This window comes from Semicossyphus pulcher, unplaced genomic scaffold (assembly GCF_022749685.1).
Source record: "Semicossyphus pulcher isolate SPU_LCO1_2020_fin unplaced genomic scaffold, fSemPul1.0.p SCAF_15, whole genome shotgun sequence".
In the NCBI taxonomy this organism is placed as follows: Eukaryota; Metazoa; Chordata; class Actinopteri; order Labriformes; family Labridae; genus Semicossyphus; species Semicossyphus pulcher.
In genome coordinates this window covers 4,605,201-4,622,874 of record NW_027211659.1, presented here as the reverse complement: position 1 = coordinate 4,622,874, position 17,674 = coordinate 4,605,201, and the positions used below count along the sequence as shown (strand labels likewise).

The window sequence follows — 17,674 nt, the reverse complement described above, 5'->3', positions numbered from 1 at the left end:
CCCCATGTACAGAGGAAATGTCCTAGACACATCAGCCGCAGGTCTGACTCGTGGCCCTTTGATGCACGTCATCCCCACTCTCTCTTCCCCATATGTCCTGTGACTCTTCACTGTCTTATCTAATAAAGGCAAATTTTTAAAAAGAAACTAATTTACTGCTAATTTGACTTCAAAACTTGGTGGACATGGACTGAATACTGTAATTATTTGTTTTCTTTGTAGGTATAAGATACAAGTAAGCACTTGTGTGCGAGGAGCATTCAAACCTTCAGATAGTTTATGTAAGTTACCCATATTTTCAGAACGACAACATAAAGAGGATCTGTTTTAAACCTTTCCAAAAGAAGTTGCCATGGCGTTCAGAGCTCCAGCAGCACAGCAGGAAACGACACTGTGGGTGGACGGGTTGTTTGCTGAGCATGGCTCTGTTTATCTTTTTATATATCTTCGACCTGGTTTAGTCATTAGCAAAAGATGAAAGAAGCAATTTAGCCGAGGGGACGACACTGAAATGAAATGTGGGAGATGATTGCCTGCCTGGGGGTGTTGATGAAAGGACCTCAAGCGGTGGTGGCATGACAGAGTTGGATTCTGATTTTTTTGTGTGACCTTACCATCGCAAGTGTGTGTGTTACACAGGGCCTCCTCGGTGTGTAGTCCTATGCAGATGTCCCCTCCATTAGCAGGTGCAGGGCTGTTGCAGGAGCGTGTGCGTTGGTAGTGGCCACCACCGCAACCTACTGAGCACTGAGACCAGGATGACCAGCAGGCCCAGGCACCATTAACTGCAACACACAGACACATAGCAACCGTTATATAACCATTACAACACTGTCTTTTTTAATATAATGAGGCAAATTATATCCTGTCTACCAGACAAAACACACTTTGAAGGATCAGATCTCTCTGTTTAACACAAGCAAGCTGAAAGACCTCATTCTGTTCAGTATTCATTTGGGCTTACCTTGTTTTTTATTCATTTGTTTTAACAAATCAACAATAGCCAGAGCTCTCTCCTTTTTTATCTTTTATTAAAGCAATTATATGTAACTAATTATAGTCTTAAGAACTGCAGACTTGAAAATGACTTAATTGAGTCCTTAAAATGAGGACACGACCTTTACACTTGACTCCTTAGACAAAACTTTAATGCCAGAACAAATACTAAATATGTTCAGCTGCCGGAAAACCTTTTACAGGTCCTACTTCTGTATCATTAAATATTTGACCAATTGGAAGGACTTGGTTTCAGGTCTGAACAGAGATGCCAGCTTCTCTGCTTTTGCAAATTTCCCCTTTTGATTTGAAGCTGGGTTAGCCATGATATATTTGTAACCCGGTCCCCCTTACCCTGTTTTATTTATCCGCACAATGTTCTCAGCTTTTATAGCTCAAACCTGTTTGCGTCCCCGTATGTGAAAACACTTTAAATACAAACAACGTCATTATAATGGTCAGTATTTGGAGACATAAATCTTAACTTGTAATTTGCTTACTCGTGACGTGACTCTGAAATTTTGAACTCCTGCTTGTTTATATTTGTTCTGTCTTATTAGTGTTTATTTGTGAACCCCAGGGGCTTGATGCACCAGCTGGATCGACCCCAATGCTGCATGTAAATTGATTTTAATCCTTATTTAATGGTTGTTGCACCACCTGGACGCCTTCATGTATTTTAAATATGTAGAGCTTGTGCAGATCTCTCTTACAAGGTGATACGTCCAACCGATTGGAGCCCTGCAGGTTGACTTAAAACAATAGAAGCCAAAAGGAGATTCTGTCTGTTGATTAATTGATTATTAATTGTTCTCCTTTGCCCAACTGTTGGAATAACTGACCATATGGGGTTATGTCCTCTTCCTGATCATATCCCACCATGTCTTTGCTTTGTCCTGTCTGACTGTTGACTTTGTCCTCCCATGGGGACTGTTAACATTTCATCCGATCGAATTACATGCGCGTGACTTACTAATTGACTGGCTGGTTGACTGGCTGATGTCCGTCCGACTGGCCGAGAGAGGCGTTGTTGCCAGGTAACATCGCAGTGCTGCAGAAAACTCCATTAGCTGAGTGGATTAGTGTGACACAGAGTGAAGCAGGCTGTGACCACTTAACTCTGACTAGCCTTCACAGACTGCCACCGCTCTGCCTGACGGACTCTTTGACTAACTGGCTGTTTACGAGGATGACTGGCTGAGTGTCTGACTCACTGAATTACCGAACAAACCACTGGCTACCTGACTGACACACTGTTTTTATGACTCTCTTACTGTCTGCCTGTCCTCCTATGGTCAGAAATATGAAGTCCAAGGGGAAAATTCTCAACCTTCATGCGCTGCTGGCTTTCATTTGAAGTGGAGCAAAATTTCTTGGGAGAGCTGCAATAACTTTCTGGAACGATATAACTAACAGACAGAAGGCAGGATTTGACTTCTCTCACAACTTGCACTTGCTATGGTTTTGACTTGAGGATTGACTCCAACTGACTTAAGACATGAGACTTGACTTGTACTTGAAGAGGATCGAATTAAATCTTGAATGTTTTGATGCTTCACTTTTGACTTATTTTAAAAACCAAATACTTGACTTGAGGTTGTCTTAACTGACATGAGGCTTCACTCAAACTTTCTAGAAAAAGCTGAGACTTGACCTGGACTTAGGCTTGCTTTGAAAGACTGCTTCTTTTAAGTAGTTGTTTACCACCTGAAGACTTGCCACTCAGTTACATTTTGCTAATGCAGACCTGAAAGTCCAACTCGGGATGGATAAGGTTTGTGCTTCAGGAAACAAAGACTTACAAACAGCTCTGTGGTGTAGTGATCTTATTTTTGAAGTTGTATCTGTAGTCATCCATCTTTTCTTTGTTTGTTCAGCCATAGTAGATTACTGTTTACTTGCAACACCTGCAGAGACCGGAAAGGCAGCCGCTTAGCTCCGCCTACCCTCTCTGGCAGACCAACCACTGCTGGCTGATGGAAAACGCATCACTAACTGAGCGCTGCTTGTGACACCCAGTCTGTAATACTGCAAATGCAAAGGCTTTCATCCGTGGGCCATAGGCTCAATCACCATTGCATTACCTCATTCGCCAATAGATAGAGACTTAACAGACATTTATTGAAATGGAAATCTTCGAGATGATCACTTTAATTATTTTAAAAGCTTAGAAACTTATAGAAGATATTTATTTAGTAGAAAGAGAAAGTCTTGTTCATTTGACATCATGCTTGGAAATTAAGTTTCTAAATAAATGAACTTAAAGGACGGGTCAAAAGTTCTAACAATGAAACTTATAATTGAATTCTAACTAAGTTGCCAACTGACTCAAAGTCTCCCTGACTTTTCTCTCTCTCTCTCTCTCTCAGACACACACACACACACACACACACCTGCTTGCCTCGCACACACACTAGCACAAGATTCATTTCAATCTCCCCGGCAATCTATATTGCCTCCATCCTCTCTCTAATCTCATCATCAATTACTATTTTGCACTCACTCTCTCTTTTGTCACCGGCCTTGTCCTTCTCACCTGCGAGTCTGCCCGGGACAGGCGCGCTGAGACCAGCCGTACACGTGACACTCATCGCAAAAAGCTTTCTGATTGGCTACCTACCAGTGGGAGGTAACCGAGGCCGCCTCTCCTGGGCTGCCTTAGGTTACATGTGTTAGTTGCTAAGTCAACCCTTAAGGATTTGATGTAGATACCGACAACTGACGTTTAAATACACGACAGGAATTCTATCAGCTTTGCACCAACCAGTCATAAATCTTAAATTCATAAGGTACCAGTCATGAATATGTAAGACGAGCACTTAAGAGGAGTTCAGACCTCGCTCTAATGCCAGCTGTTATGTGTGTGTGTGTGTGTGCCTGTCCCCAGTCTGGTTTAATAAGCGTAGCCTGTCAGTGCAGTAGTCTCTGGTCAGCAGAGTTCTAGGTCAGCTGATTACGCTTTGATGAGGACGTTGAAATAGATAACTTCATTTGTCCGAGGACTCTCGATGCACTGCTGCAGCTGCTGGTGACCATTAGCTAATGAAGCTAATGATCCACTCAGCAGTCTTTTACTACCACCGTTGACCTCGCTCTCTCTCTGTCTCCATTTCTGTCTCTCAGTTTGCCCGTCTCTTCTTTATGAACCCATAATATACTGAGGACGGTAGAACCGGGCCAATAACTGACTTTATCTGCACTCTATTCAAGTGTTTGTTACTTCCTGCATTACAGTTGAAGTGACTGCACTTCTCTGCATACTGTGGATGATCAGATTGTTCTCAAATCCAACAGTAATGCCCATTTATTTAACCCAATATTTTCTAAGAATTGGTATTTTTGTGCCTTGGTGCCCCTGCAGTTTAGGAGTGCAATTCACTCTTTGGCCAAGGACTAAAGCCAGTCTGAAAGCTAATCTTGTCTGGCCTCTTGCTCTGTCAATCTCTCTTTTTCAACATGCTCTTTGGTCTTCAGCGCTGCCATGATGTTTGCTCGGAGAATACCAAGCTAAGACTGGTAATGGGAGGTGTTTGCCTTCAGGGCTTTTCTGCCAGAAAGCTGCACTGCACTTCACTCGTACTCAACACAAGTTACAAAGTGCCAGAACAGGTGTTCAGGCTGTGAAGTGAGAATGAAAGAGGCCCTTTTTCGCCCTACTACAAGTCAGTACCATCAAGAAATGATTTCAAAGCTGTTATTTTAAGGTCAAACAGGTTCATAGTGTGGCATTAAAAGTTATTTTTATCTATCATTTTATTTTAAAGAAGTGATTTTTTTGACGATTTAGTATAGGGATGCACGATTTTATTGGCACGTTATCGGTATCTGCAGGTTATGGCTTAAAAATGACATAACGGCGTTGGCAGATATGTCATTTTTCTGCCAATATTTTCAGCCGATAAAACTATGTGCACCGCCCCTCTTTCGTCACGAGTGAAGAAGGGTGCAAGATGTCTGCGATATTGCAGTTTTTCAAAGTGTCCGAAATGGACCGCAAGGTTGTGCTCAGCGTCGGTCATGTGAGGAGGGGTCAAGTCTCATTCATTTAAACACTGCAAATTTAATCGCCCATCTCAGGAATATGCCAGTGGGCCACTACAATAAGAGTAGGCATGATATTAATTCCACTACAGGGGAGACTATAAGTTCTCTGCAATGAGGTGGGGAAAAACGAAATCGGCATATTGGCAAAAAATCATAGTCATAGTCTATCGCAAACTGAAACTTTTGTTAACACTAATCCATCAGATTTTAACTCAGCAGAGATTGTGCGCCCTTACATGTAACACTGGTTTTCTGCTCTCAGAAGACTCCCACAAAGAAATAAAAAAACACAACATAAGGCGTTCAAATCAATGCAAGTCAATTAAAGTAATTTAAAAGCAAAATGCATCTTGAAATTACAGTGTTTTCTGTGTGTTTACCGATTCGGTCCCGTTATTGAGAAGTAAATCAGAACTAATGAACTAAAGACTTTTTGCGATTAAAAACAAGAAACAATTGGCCCTTGGGATGTACGCATGAATAAATTCAGTCCTGTTTGCAAGGTATGTGCTGTTTTTTTACTTACCAGGACATGCTTGGACGTTGCAGTCCTGGTAGTCCACCGGGGAGCCTCGGCATGCGACGGGCGCACTCTTCCCCTCCGGTCCGGAACAGGATCTTCGACGTGTGCGGTAACCTTTGGCACAACTCTGAGAGCAGCTCGACCAGGACTCCCACGATGACCAGCCTGCGCCCGGTACTCTTACGACGGGTGTCTTCAGGAGCTCCTCGACGAGGGCTGCAGAGAGAAGTAAGAGCGGGTAAAAAAAAAATGGAAATAAAAACAGTTCCAGGTTAAATAGAAGTCACAGAAATATATGCCGTGCTGTCAGATTGAGAGTTTAAAGGATTTGCAGAGATATGAAGCATGCAGATTCTTGTGTAAGTCACACCGTGTATATGACTTTGCCAGCAGGCGTATTTCTGTGTCCTTCTCTCAAACTCTATCAGTGTCTCTCATGCATCTCACAGGTTCCTGCTGTCGGTGTTTCATCTGTTTGTCAGAGTCGATGCGCCCCCCCAAGGAGGCTGACAGGGGGAGACAGGTAATCGATTCAGTGGAGGGGGCCATGAAAGAGCCAACAGCGCACTGTGACCCTCTGTGTCGGTGTGTATGTGGAAGTGCTGGACTGTGACCGCGTCACTTACAGCATGTAGGGGACTAAAAGGTCTAACAGGAAGGCCCTGTCAACATGGCAGACTTTTAGCACACGGCTGCCTTTTCACTGTGTACATATCCAGGAGTGAGTATGTTTGTGTGTGGTAACTGTGCAGTGCTGTTTGCATCTCTGCTTACACATGGACACAGAGAATTATTCTGTCCACACATACAAAGATATAATCAGCTCAGACGTGGTTTAGATTCTCTGCACATTTTTGACCACTTCATGCATGAAAATCTCAAAGAACTCTCATTAGTATTTATTTAAAATAAACTAAACATCAATTCAGCTGGGGTTTTCACGATGTGGAAATTGGAGCATTAAACTTGAAGTAAAAAGGATGTATGCACAGGGAAAAGAATTGGGCTTTTAGCCTCCATTTGATCATGTGAGAGCCCACCTCCCAAACTCACAGCGGGAGCTCATTACCCAGGAGGGGAGCTCGGTGAGGAAAGGCTCTCTCAGGAACAGTTGGAAAACCAGCACTGAGAGAGTGTTCGGTGGAAAAGGGCAGGAGAAAAATGTTGTATTGAAAGAGCATTCACTGGAATTTCTTAACAAGATGTTAGTCACAACAAAAACATCAACAAGAGTGTTTATCAGGGAGATTAAGTTAGTTTAGATTAGGTACAGTAGTGACACCATGTTAAATTGGCTTTAAAAGTCTACTGAAAAAAATCTTAAAGGATAAATTTGCCTCGGGAAAAAGCCACTGTCAGTCAAAGCTGGTGTTCTCTGTAAGCAATAATATTTGAAATTGGCGCCATGGCGGTGGAGGAAGTTGTGCAAACAGCTTGTGGTTTCGCCCATTTTACGTTCCTACAACCCCCAGCATGCATTGCGCCCCTCCCTCTGAAGGGAACGGCCCAGCGAGAGACGCTGGAGTGAAATACTGCTGTTTCACTGCAGGCAATGGCTGAGAGCGGTACAGAATCTGAAATATGATGAGGATAAACGGGTGGATCGTCTAAAAAATCTTCAGGTCTGCAGTCTACATTTCAAACCTGACGATTTTGAACGAGACATGACATCAGAGGCGGGCGTCTAGATTAAGGAAGTGTAGTTTCGCAAGCTCCCTGGCCTCCACCAGATAGAGCGTTAACGTAGTCTGGCAGAGGTTTTCCAGGGCCCATTGGAGAAGCAGATAGCATCCTCCAAAGGCACAGAGCCAAATTGCATTTTTTTCCTACCATAATAACATTAGCTCCCCATAATAGCATGATAGGACTGAGGTTGAAAATCGGCATACTGGCCCTTTAAATCTGTCTGTTAATGACTGTCTCTGAGCTGTTTAGCTAAAGGAGAAACTGCTTGAGATTAAAATTGAGCACAACAACTTCTTAGATATCATTCCAATATGTAATATCTATTTTAGGGTATGTTTTGGTCTCTTGAGTACACCACATAAAAGGTTATGACAGCTGGTAACTTACTGTCTGTCTCGCAGGCTGCTGTACCATCGTTGGGACAGAAGCGCGTCTCCACCTTCCTGCGTCCGATCTGCAGCTCGTGGGGATCAGACAGGTGGGCCCGGCACATGTAGCGCATCCTCTGCTCCTGACGAGCCCCGCCCTGAGTCACATTGACCGGCATCCAGGGGGTCCAAGGTGTGTTTCTCTTGACCTCTGGACACGCCTCCAGGTTACACGCCTTGTACTCCTGAATGAGAAGGAGGTAGGAGAAAAATGAGTAAAGGTGGAAACATTGTAATGAGATTTTTTGAAGCAGTGTACATCCCTAAACGTTTTTGATAAATAGAAAATGTGCTTGTTGTTTTGCTAACTAGCTTGTCCTCAGGGCAGCACTTTAGAATAGGCCATGAAGATATTAAACCCTGAAAAGGTTCATCCTTTGTTTTAGTTTTCCAGACTGATGTTTCAATGGAGACGTTGGCCTAATGGTAACAAACAGGAAGATAAAGAATTACACAGATACAGAAGTTCTATTCTATTCTGACCTCTCCTACTCCAGGTTAAATATACTGTTTCTAAAACAGTTTTCTGTTTCTAAAGTGTTTGTCCCCAGAGACTGTCAATCATCACACGGTGACAAAAATCATCCACAATAAAAAAATGAATGTGACATTTTGTTTTGACGCCAATGACATTTAGGAGACATTTCCTGTTGATGGGCTGTCAGTGTTGTTACGGAGGCGGAGCCTTTCAAGGTCAGGAGAGAAAATCGGAAAAACATGTCTGTATTTATCTCTGCCGTCGTCATAACCTGTACACTTTTAATATGATTCTGTCCCCACTTTATTAAAGTTCATCGCTGTCCAGATATCAGCGCACAGAGGATCAACACATACAGGTTAACATTTTTTGACACGACGACAGCAAGAGCATGTCTCTGTTCAAAAAACTGTTTATTCTGCCCTTGTACCAAGAGGTTCTTTTGTGTGTGTGTGTGTGTGTGTGTGTGTGTTGCCTACCAGTGCACATCCTGGGCAGCTGTTGCCGTTCTCACAGGTGCGGACCCTGGAGTGCACGCCTCCCCCGCACTCTGTGCTGCACTTGGTCCAGGAGCCCCACGGGGACCAGAAGATAGGCTGAGGACACGACACTCCTTCATTGCAGAACCTGTGGAGATAACAGCAGCAGGAGGTGCAGGATTTTAAGAGGACTGAGTGCGACAAAAGTAGCAGTATGCACAGAGATTTGACACTTGGGACTCTTACTAATTCAGTTGCAAAAATGATGATAAAGACTTGACTTCCTCTGGACCTACTTGAAACTTGATTTCCGAAAGACATGAACTCAGATACAGAAGCAAAAACATTTAAGAGTAAGGTTTTGTCCTGGTCAAAATTGCAAAACTACAAAAAGGCGCAGACTTGTCTTTGAGAAGCAATGGCAGAAATAGTCTTAAAGAGCAGCTCCAGTCATGTTTTAAGACATATCAAATGCTCTGCTTGAAATAATAAATTGTGTCTGATGTGTTTTTTTCTGCAAAATACGTTTAATCACCTTGTAAAAATCCTCCCAAGGCATCTCCTCCTTCTCCCTCATTACAGATTCCTGAATCTGCATCGTCCCCGCCCCCTCCGTTGCGAAAGTAGTAATTACCAGTAGTAACGTTAACGTTAGTAGTCAGTAGTGAGTTTGCAAAAATGACGATGACGGTTACACCAGAAACATCGGCCTGCAGCCCATCTCTATACTATAGTCTTTTAACCATTACCAGTACCTTTTCTTAACATTAATCAAGTGTTTTACTTAACTTGACCTGCCTTAAAACAGCTCTGGTAGTAGGTCAGTAAGTGAGTAGGTTGGTAGGTAAGTAGAAGTAGGTACTTTTTTGACCCTAAACTGTGCTTGGTGGAAATGGTGTAGTTGCAGTAGATAAAGATCAGTCTAATATCTACTGCAACACACCACAGCACGGCCGTCATATTAATAAATTCCACCATGTTTGCACAGTTTTTTTAGTGTCAATGGCCTCAGTGGGAGATGACATTTTAAGCCGGAGTTCATTATTTGATTGGAAAGATACATTTGATCACAGCAGTCTTCAGAGTATCAGAGTTTGGATTGATCAAAATCTACTTTAACACATCTCACCTTTCATCCCTGCTGGGCCCCACGCACACACGGCCGCCATGCCGGGGGGAGGGGTTGTTACAGGAACGCTGGCGCAGCTCGAAGCCTGTACCACAGGTTGTGCTGCACTGTCCCCATGACGACCACGGCGTCCAGCCTCCATTTCTATGGCAACAGACAAATGGAAAAAAAGGTATTAGCAATCGAATTCACAATGGTCCCAAAACCTGCATTACTATTCATCAGTGCTTTTAGTATTATTCTTTCACAGAAGGTTTTCTAATGCTTAATGGAAAACAGGAAACCACATTTTATCTTTGTCTGATCATTAGTCGGATTCTGAGCTTCTGGAAACACAAATGCAAACACACACAGGGAGCTCCCTCTGACTAGGAAACATGCATTCAATTTGCTTAAGTGCTTTGTTCCTGGGTAGCACTTTCCATGATTTAATTGCCACTTTCTGCAAAAGCACAATTCAATTTCCACACCCAGGATTAAATCTGGCACAGCTATCCAGTGGGATGAAGGTGTCTGAGCTCTTTGTGTCTGCTCTGTTCTCTGTAGCGCTGTGATTGGCCAATTCCCCTGCAGACAGAGGCGGCGAGTGGCGACACAAGGAGAGAAACCATGATGTCACCTACATTTTCTAATAAGGTTCCTAACGTTCATGATCTTTCTCATGTTCTGTCAGCGTGTAAATTGTGCCCCGAGGTGGAGGCTTCAAAGTCAGTCCTGACAGAGCTGCTACAATAGCTGAGTTTAAGAAAAGATGTCTGAGTCCTCCTGAACCTGGACCGGACTCATTTGCAAAATGACGGGCTCAATATGCTCAGTCATAGCTATTTAATGATTTTAAGTTGACAATGTCCATTGTGCTGTGCCAGAATTCAGATTAAACTCACCAAACTTCAGTATGCGCCATCTTTTTATGCACGATATACTGTAGATGTTATCATTATTTTAAAGCTAATAAACTGCAAACCCTCTCAGCTTTGTTTCATGTTAATAACCCTGTTTAAACACTGATATATATGCCACATAAGGCAACACATGCCTGATAAGAGCAAGAGTTTTTATTTAAAATGAACAGCAAAATAAAAACAACTTAAGTAGAATAAAATGAGCTATAAGTAAGTAACAAAGAAGTTTAAGTAGAGTTTCAGTGCAGTTTAAGATGCAAAAAACTGAATAAAGGTGTTAGAAATAAATGATTACGTCTGAGAAGTTGCCGAAAGCAGCTTCACTGTGTTTCGGTTCTGACCTGAGGTACTGTAGATGGACTGCTTCCTAAAGATCTGAGGGACCTGTTGATATTCTTCAAGAATATTTAGATATTTAGTTTGCTGAGAGGCTTCTGAGTAATTTATAAACTAGAAAAAGCACTTTAAAAAATCTGACTGTGAGACGGTATAAAGATCAAGAACAGGATTTGTTGTTTTTGCATGAAAATAGGATTTGACACAGCCTTCATCCGATGTGGAGATCTGGGTCGATAACACCACAGGATGACTTATTTGTCTTACTCCTTTATAGTTTTCCAATCAAGCTGAGGAATCAAGCGTGTTTCCTACTCACAAACACAATTACTTTCTTGTCTTTTTACAGTTATTGATACAATCATTCCAACTAGTGGATTTATCCCATCCCATTCCCCACCTAGAGCAGTTGGAGACTTCAATGGTAGGACCCTGACAGCTTTTGCCGCCACACCGAGGGGCCGGGCTGTCACATGACCTGGAGCGACACAGACAGGAGCTCACACCGTCCACGCCGTCGTCATTGTTGCAGGGTTGCCATTGCGCCCACGGTCCGAAACCTCCGTTGGTGGTTTGGTTGCGTAGCTGAGAAACAAACATCAGTCATGCAGAGGTAAGATCAGATAATAAACCATCAAACGCCTGTGTGTGAATAATCAGTAGTATATAGTAAAAGTAGTGTAAGAGTGCAGAATTACTTTTCCTTCTTGGATGTAGCGAGAGTTTTCAGAGGGTTTTAAGGTAATACATTTAGTGCCTTTCACTTCACTTCAGCTAAATTTAATCCACTTGATCTCTGTGTAATCTACTCCATCTCAGTTCAGCCCAATTCACCCTCCTCTCTTCCTTTACTACTGCTAAATCCTGTCCTGTCTCCCACAACACACACCGAGAAGTCTAACGAGGACACAGATGTGACGTCATGTTATCCTCTCTCGCAGTAAAAGCTGCAGAGGGACGTTACTCTTACCGGGCAAACCGTGATGTTCTGCTTCCACTGGCTCATGTTGGAGCTGTCCTCCAGTGTGGTGCATCTGCGCTGCCTGAAATCCCAGCCGCAGTAGGGGTCCCTCGCCTCTAAGCACAGCCTGCAGGGGACAGGAGGGAGAAAGACTGCATTGTTAGCAAAGTGAGTCGTTGTTTCTTAACCTTTTAACAAATGTGTTTCAACAAATCAACTTTGCACCCATTTTTAAACATGCAAAAAAGCATAAAAATCCTGAAAACAACTACAACTCCAAACAGGATTTCTGTACAGACTTTGACAATGCTTATACAGAATGTCATCCTGAGATTTTCACCATCTGAAACATATCAGAGATTACAGTTAATGTTGCTTTGAGTCTGTTTTCCAAGAGTCCCCCTCTTTGACAGCACGTCCACATTGTTGATTTACTATTATTATAATAACCAGCTTTCAGTGTTATTTGCAACTTTCATGTATTTTAGCGTCTCAACAAATTCAGCAGGCCTTTGTTTCTCTCTTTGTTTTTGATGAAGAATTATTAGCATGAGTTCTTCATTAAAAATGTCTTTTCTGTTTTCTGAATTCAGCTTGTTTTAAAATACATAACAAACAGAAAGACATGAAACAAATAGAAATAATAAAACTGTTCAATGGGATACCAGAATGCAGAAAATGGACTGAGTGTTAAAGGAGCAGTTCACCCCTGGAAAAAAACACTGTAGTTAAAGCTGGTGTTCTCTGTAATCCATAGAAGCAATAACATTTGAAATTGGCGCCATAGCTGTGGAGAAAGTTGTACAAACAGCTCATGGTTTCGCCCATTCTACATTCCTACAAGACCCAGCGTGCATTGCAGCCCTCCCACTGAAAGGAATGGCCCAGCGAGAGACGGTGGAGTGAAATACTACCGTTTCTCTGCAGGCAACGGCTCAGAGCGGTACAGAATCTGGAATACGACGAGAATATACCGGTCGATCGTCTAAAAAACCTTCAGGTCTGCAGTCTACATTTCAAACCTGACGATTCTGAACGAGACATGACATCGGAGGCGGGCGTCCTAGATTGAGGAAGTGTAGTTTAGCGAGCTCCCTGGCCTCCGCCAGACGATGCGTTTTACATAGTTTGGTGGAGGTTTTCCAGGGGAGAAGCGGATAGCGTCCTCCAAAGGCACAGAGCCAAATTGCATTTTTTTCCAACCATAATGTCATTAGCTCCCCATAACAGCATGATAGGACTGGTTGAAAATCAGCAAACTGGCCCTTTAAGTCCAGTCCAGTTAAAAACAAGGGTCCCCTGTTCCACTAAGCCATATCCAAACACGCCTCAGACCAACTGTACCAAACATGCATTATTAATAACTATAAGATGACAGACATCAGACTGCAGGTGAATCGTTCCTCCCTCAGCTTTCACACAAACAACACTATTCACGGTACATCACCCAAACAGTGATTAAATATTTGTAAGCTCCTCCAGTAAAACAGAGGCTTAATGACGGCTAATTAAATCTAAAGCTGTTAATGACGAGGCTTAGCCGCCAGAGCTGATCAGGATGCCTCAGGAACGCAGGATAAAGGCACCGAGTGAATAACTCCTCTCTCTTAAACACTGCACTTCCTGCCTCCTGTCCTCTCCTCCACATCCCTCTTTTTGTTGCTCTCTTTCCTCCACCATCCTCCCTTGCTCTCATCCTTGCTGCATTGTAGCTCCCCTTCCTCCTCTCTCCGCTGAAAGCAGAGATTCTTGTTGTTTTGTTTTTTCTCTCCTGGCACAGAGCTTCATGGTTTATTTGAAGAGACCTGCAGTGTTTTAGCCTGGAGGTTGAGGAATCTTCAAGTGTTGATACAGCTCTCTGTGCCAGGTCTGGTGCTCGGCGGTGAACCCGGGGTCGGCTCAGATCCAATAAAGACATTACTGCATAGCCAGCAAATCAGAGGTGACCCCACATGAGGGTAAAGGAGAGAGAGGGAGGGAGATAGACATGTTCTCTTGTGATCTGCGACACAGCTGGGTGACTTCCTTCATGAGCATGACGCATTCACCGTCAACCTCCTTGTGTGCCAGTTTAATTAAGCAACACTATTACAGCAACGCCGAAAGCAATCTCCAATACAGATGAAACAATAATCATAATGAGGTCGGCCACATATTCACAGTTCAGTGAACCTAATAGTTCATTTAAAAGGGCGGAGGGAGGGGCGGGCTGCCAGTTTGGCTCAAGGTCGACTACTTTGTTTCTGTGATGGCTTTGATGTGTGGCTTTGCACCGTCATCGGGGCTGAAGGATTCTCATTTGGCTTTTTGATTACTTACACACTCACCTCCAATACACACACACCATTGCAGCGTTCAGCTAAGCGGAACAATTAATAAGTGCGTATTTCAGGGATGGAATAAACGATAATATGTCGAACGGGAGAGGTGGGAGAGATTTGCGGCCCAATTAGTTCTGGGTAAAGTGCCAAGAGGCATGCTGGGAGGCTTCTGACCTCAGGGAGAGACGCAGTTAGTTCTGGATTCACCTGTTTGCATTAATTTAGAGAAATACTGGTGGAAATTTGTAGAACCTCTTTTACTGGAGAAATGTTTTAGTAAGAAAGAAATGCTGACAAATAAAGAAAGCTGAATAGATATTCATACGGCTGAAGGCACGTTTGTGTGCTCACAAGACACCTAAAACCTATTCCTAAAACACAAGGTTTGCAGTTGTTTAGTCTGCTTTGATATTCCCCCAATATCAACACCTATTTATAATTAGAACAAGTAAAAACTGCTGTACTTAAAGGAGCTATTCACCCCCCAGAAAAAGCCTCTGTAGTCAAAGCTGGTGTTCTCTGTAATCGATAGAAGCAATAATATTTGAAATTGGCGCCATAGCTGTGGAGAAAGTTGTACAAACAGCTCGTGGTTTCGCCCATTCTACATTCCTACAACACCCAGCATGCATTGCGCCCCTCCCACTGAAAGAAACAGCCCAGAGAGAGATGCTGGAGTGAAATACTACTGCTTTCGCTGCAGGCAACGGCTCAGAGCGGAACAGAATCTGAAATATGACGAGAATAAACGGGTGGATTGTCTAAAAAATCTTCGGGTCTGCAGTCTACGAGACATGACATCGGAGGCGGACCTCCTGGATTGAGGAAGTGTAGTTTAGCGAGCTCCCTGGCCTCCGCCAGATGACGCCTTTTACGTAGTCTGGCGGAGGTTTTCCAGGACCCATTGGAGAAGCGGATAGCGCCCTCCAAAGGCACAGAGCCAAATGGTATTTTTAGAACCATAATGGCATTAGTTCCCTGTAATAGCATGATAGGACTGAGGATGAAAATCCGGTGAAAAATCTTCTCCTGCTTTAATTTAAGTGTATCACTAATTGAGAATCTTTGCCGTGAAAAATGTAATCAAAGGCTGTTTCACTCACGTGCTGTCAATCTCCTCGTCTGACACCAACCCTGCGGCAGCAGTTACAGGCATTAAAAATATCTACAAATAAATAATCAATCCTCACTATTGGTCTTGCTTACTTTTATAGGTCATATAGATGAATCAGTATTAATTTTTTTCTGTTTCATAACCACCAAAAAACTGGAGCTGTTTCTCATAGGTGCTCAAAACATTTAGTTGGCAACATTTCGCACCTTAAATGATAGACCTTGCCAGAGGGAGCATTTCAGCTGTAGCTTATTAATGCCAATTTCAAGAGTAAGTTGAAGACTGGCTGCATTCAGACTGTGTGCTCTTTGCAAGCCCTTGTCTGTACTTGACCAAATATTGTTGAGATATAATTCAGTAACACTCTCAAGCAGTGAATTTCTAGTGCATTTCCCTTTGGGGATCAATAAAGTTATTGTTATTGTTAGCAACAACTCCACAACCCTACAACCACAAGTAAAGTGTTTCTATCTGCCCAACAAGTCCAGCAAAGTGACGTTCTCACTCTACCTGAAAGGGACACACATTCTTCCAAACAAGAAAGTGTAATATAATTAAGTTGCGGTTAAGTATTCTTGTCGCTCATAGTGGAAAACAACAATATTGATTATGCCTGTAAAAGTCATTATGCAATTTAAAAAAACATTGCAAAAACAGCTAGTTTTTGATTGATTTTAGAAGGAAACTGCAATCCAACAATGTCATATACAAACACAGACGCTGCTCATATCTGCAAGAGATAAATAGTTGTGGTTGATGATGAGAAAACGAGGCAAACAAAGAATTTATAAAATAATTGTGCTGTCTATTTGAGATGCAGCTTCTTGCATCATTTCTCTAAGTGCATAACAGTGAAGCACATGGATCTCTTTTATATTAAGGGCAAAAACATTATGACATGCGTAGCATGGAGCGCCGCATTCTACGAGTATAATATGTGGAATTGGGACACAGCGCAGGTTTGCAGCCTCAGTATTTTCTCCAATAATTTCTTTCACCAGGGGCCATTTAATAAACGAGGATTTACTGTTGGAGGGAAAAAAGGCGTGCAAAGGCGTTTATCTCCCACTGACCTTTCTGCGGCTGTAAAAAACACCAGCCAAGCGTTCTTTGTGCCTTTTTGTCCTGATGGCTCACCGGTTTTTAAAAATCAGGACCGCTGTAAAAGTCAATTAGAGGCGGTGTGGGTGGAGAGAGGGCTGTGCGGTGGGAATAGGAAAGTTAATTTCTGTAACAGGCAGTGCAGAGGGATGTCAGTGTGGACAGGAGGCTGAGTCTGCAGATACACAGGAATGTGAGCCGTCTAACCTGTATGAGAGAGGATGAGTGTGAGAGGATGAGTGTTTACATAAGCAGGCGTGTTTTCTGAATAGCCCTCCATGTGTATACACTGTAAGGGTGGGTCTTTGTACTGTGGGTGCACCACCATGTGTGAGAGCATCGCTTTGACAACTCTGTCGGGAAGCAGTGCCAAAACTTTTTATGCAGCGCACACCCTTCTACATCCCGACCGGGTTGTACCCCCAACCCCCCCAAAAAACCCCACATAGTCTATTAATAGGCACATGAAAGGCATCAAGTTTCATGCTGCTGACCCTGGGAACTCCCTGTGCTTTTTGTTTGTTTGTTTAATAAACATATGCTTAAAGGGATTTCAACAAGTTAAGTGTTGGAGTTTCTATTATTCAAAATTTTGACGCCAATATTTTCACTTTTACTGCAAATGAATATCGGCTCCAAATATCGGTTATCAGCCTCCTTGACTACTAATAATCGGTATCGGTATAGTGAAAAAACCATATCGGTCCAACTCTAATTCAAAATATTCAACAGATCACAACAATGCGCTCTTACATTCGAAACTGAAACGACACGGCAACAAACGTACGCACAAGTCGTCACTTTAAAAGAGTGAAGGCGAGGAGAAACGCCCATCATGAGAGTAGATGGGGAAAATGCTGTCATATTTTCAGCCGCATTAAAGAAAAATGTAGTCAAGTTTAAATTAAAATGACCAACATAACATGGCGGTTATGGAAATTAGAACACCAGTGGCCTAATTTGAATCAAACTGCAATAAAGAAAAAATTGATTGACACATACATAGGCTCAGAAACGGATCACACGGAGGATTTCAAGTGAAAAAACCCACTTGGTGTAATAAATACACCATTAAACCTCCATTACATTTTTCCTCACGCGCACCCCCAAGAGGTAGCTCGCACCCCACTTTGGGAATCCCTTCTGTAGAGCATTGGTTGATATTTAATTCAGCAG

General features: G+C 42.8%; 1 protein-coding gene across 3 annotated transcripts in view; it reads right to left on the bottom strand.

Moving 5' to 3' along the window:
- Nucleotides 1-17,674, bottom strand: part of sema5ba (sema domain, seven thrombospondin repeats (type 1 and type 1-like), transmembrane domain (TM) and short cytoplasmic domain, (semaphorin) 5Ba) — a 211,110-nt gene that overhangs the window by 10,148 nt on the left and 183,288 nt on the right. For all 3 annotated transcript variants that reach the window (XM_069662947.1, XM_069662946.1, XM_069662948.1), the window contains 7 exons: nucleotides 11,972-12,089; nucleotides 11,402-11,586; nucleotides 9,764-9,907; nucleotides 8,635-8,782; nucleotides 7,637-7,862; nucleotides 5,567-5,779; nucleotides 615-785 (listed from right to left, as the gene is read on the bottom strand). In XM_069662947.1, coding sequence (XP_069519048.1) covers nucleotides 615-785; nucleotides 5,567-5,779; nucleotides 7,637-7,862; nucleotides 8,635-8,782; nucleotides 9,764-9,907; nucleotides 11,402-11,586; nucleotides 11,972-12,089 — 1,205 coding nt within the window. The remainder of the gene's footprint in view (nucleotides 1-614; nucleotides 786-5,566; nucleotides 5,780-7,636; nucleotides 7,863-8,634; nucleotides 8,783-9,763; nucleotides 9,908-11,401; nucleotides 11,587-11,971; nucleotides 12,090-17,674) is intronic.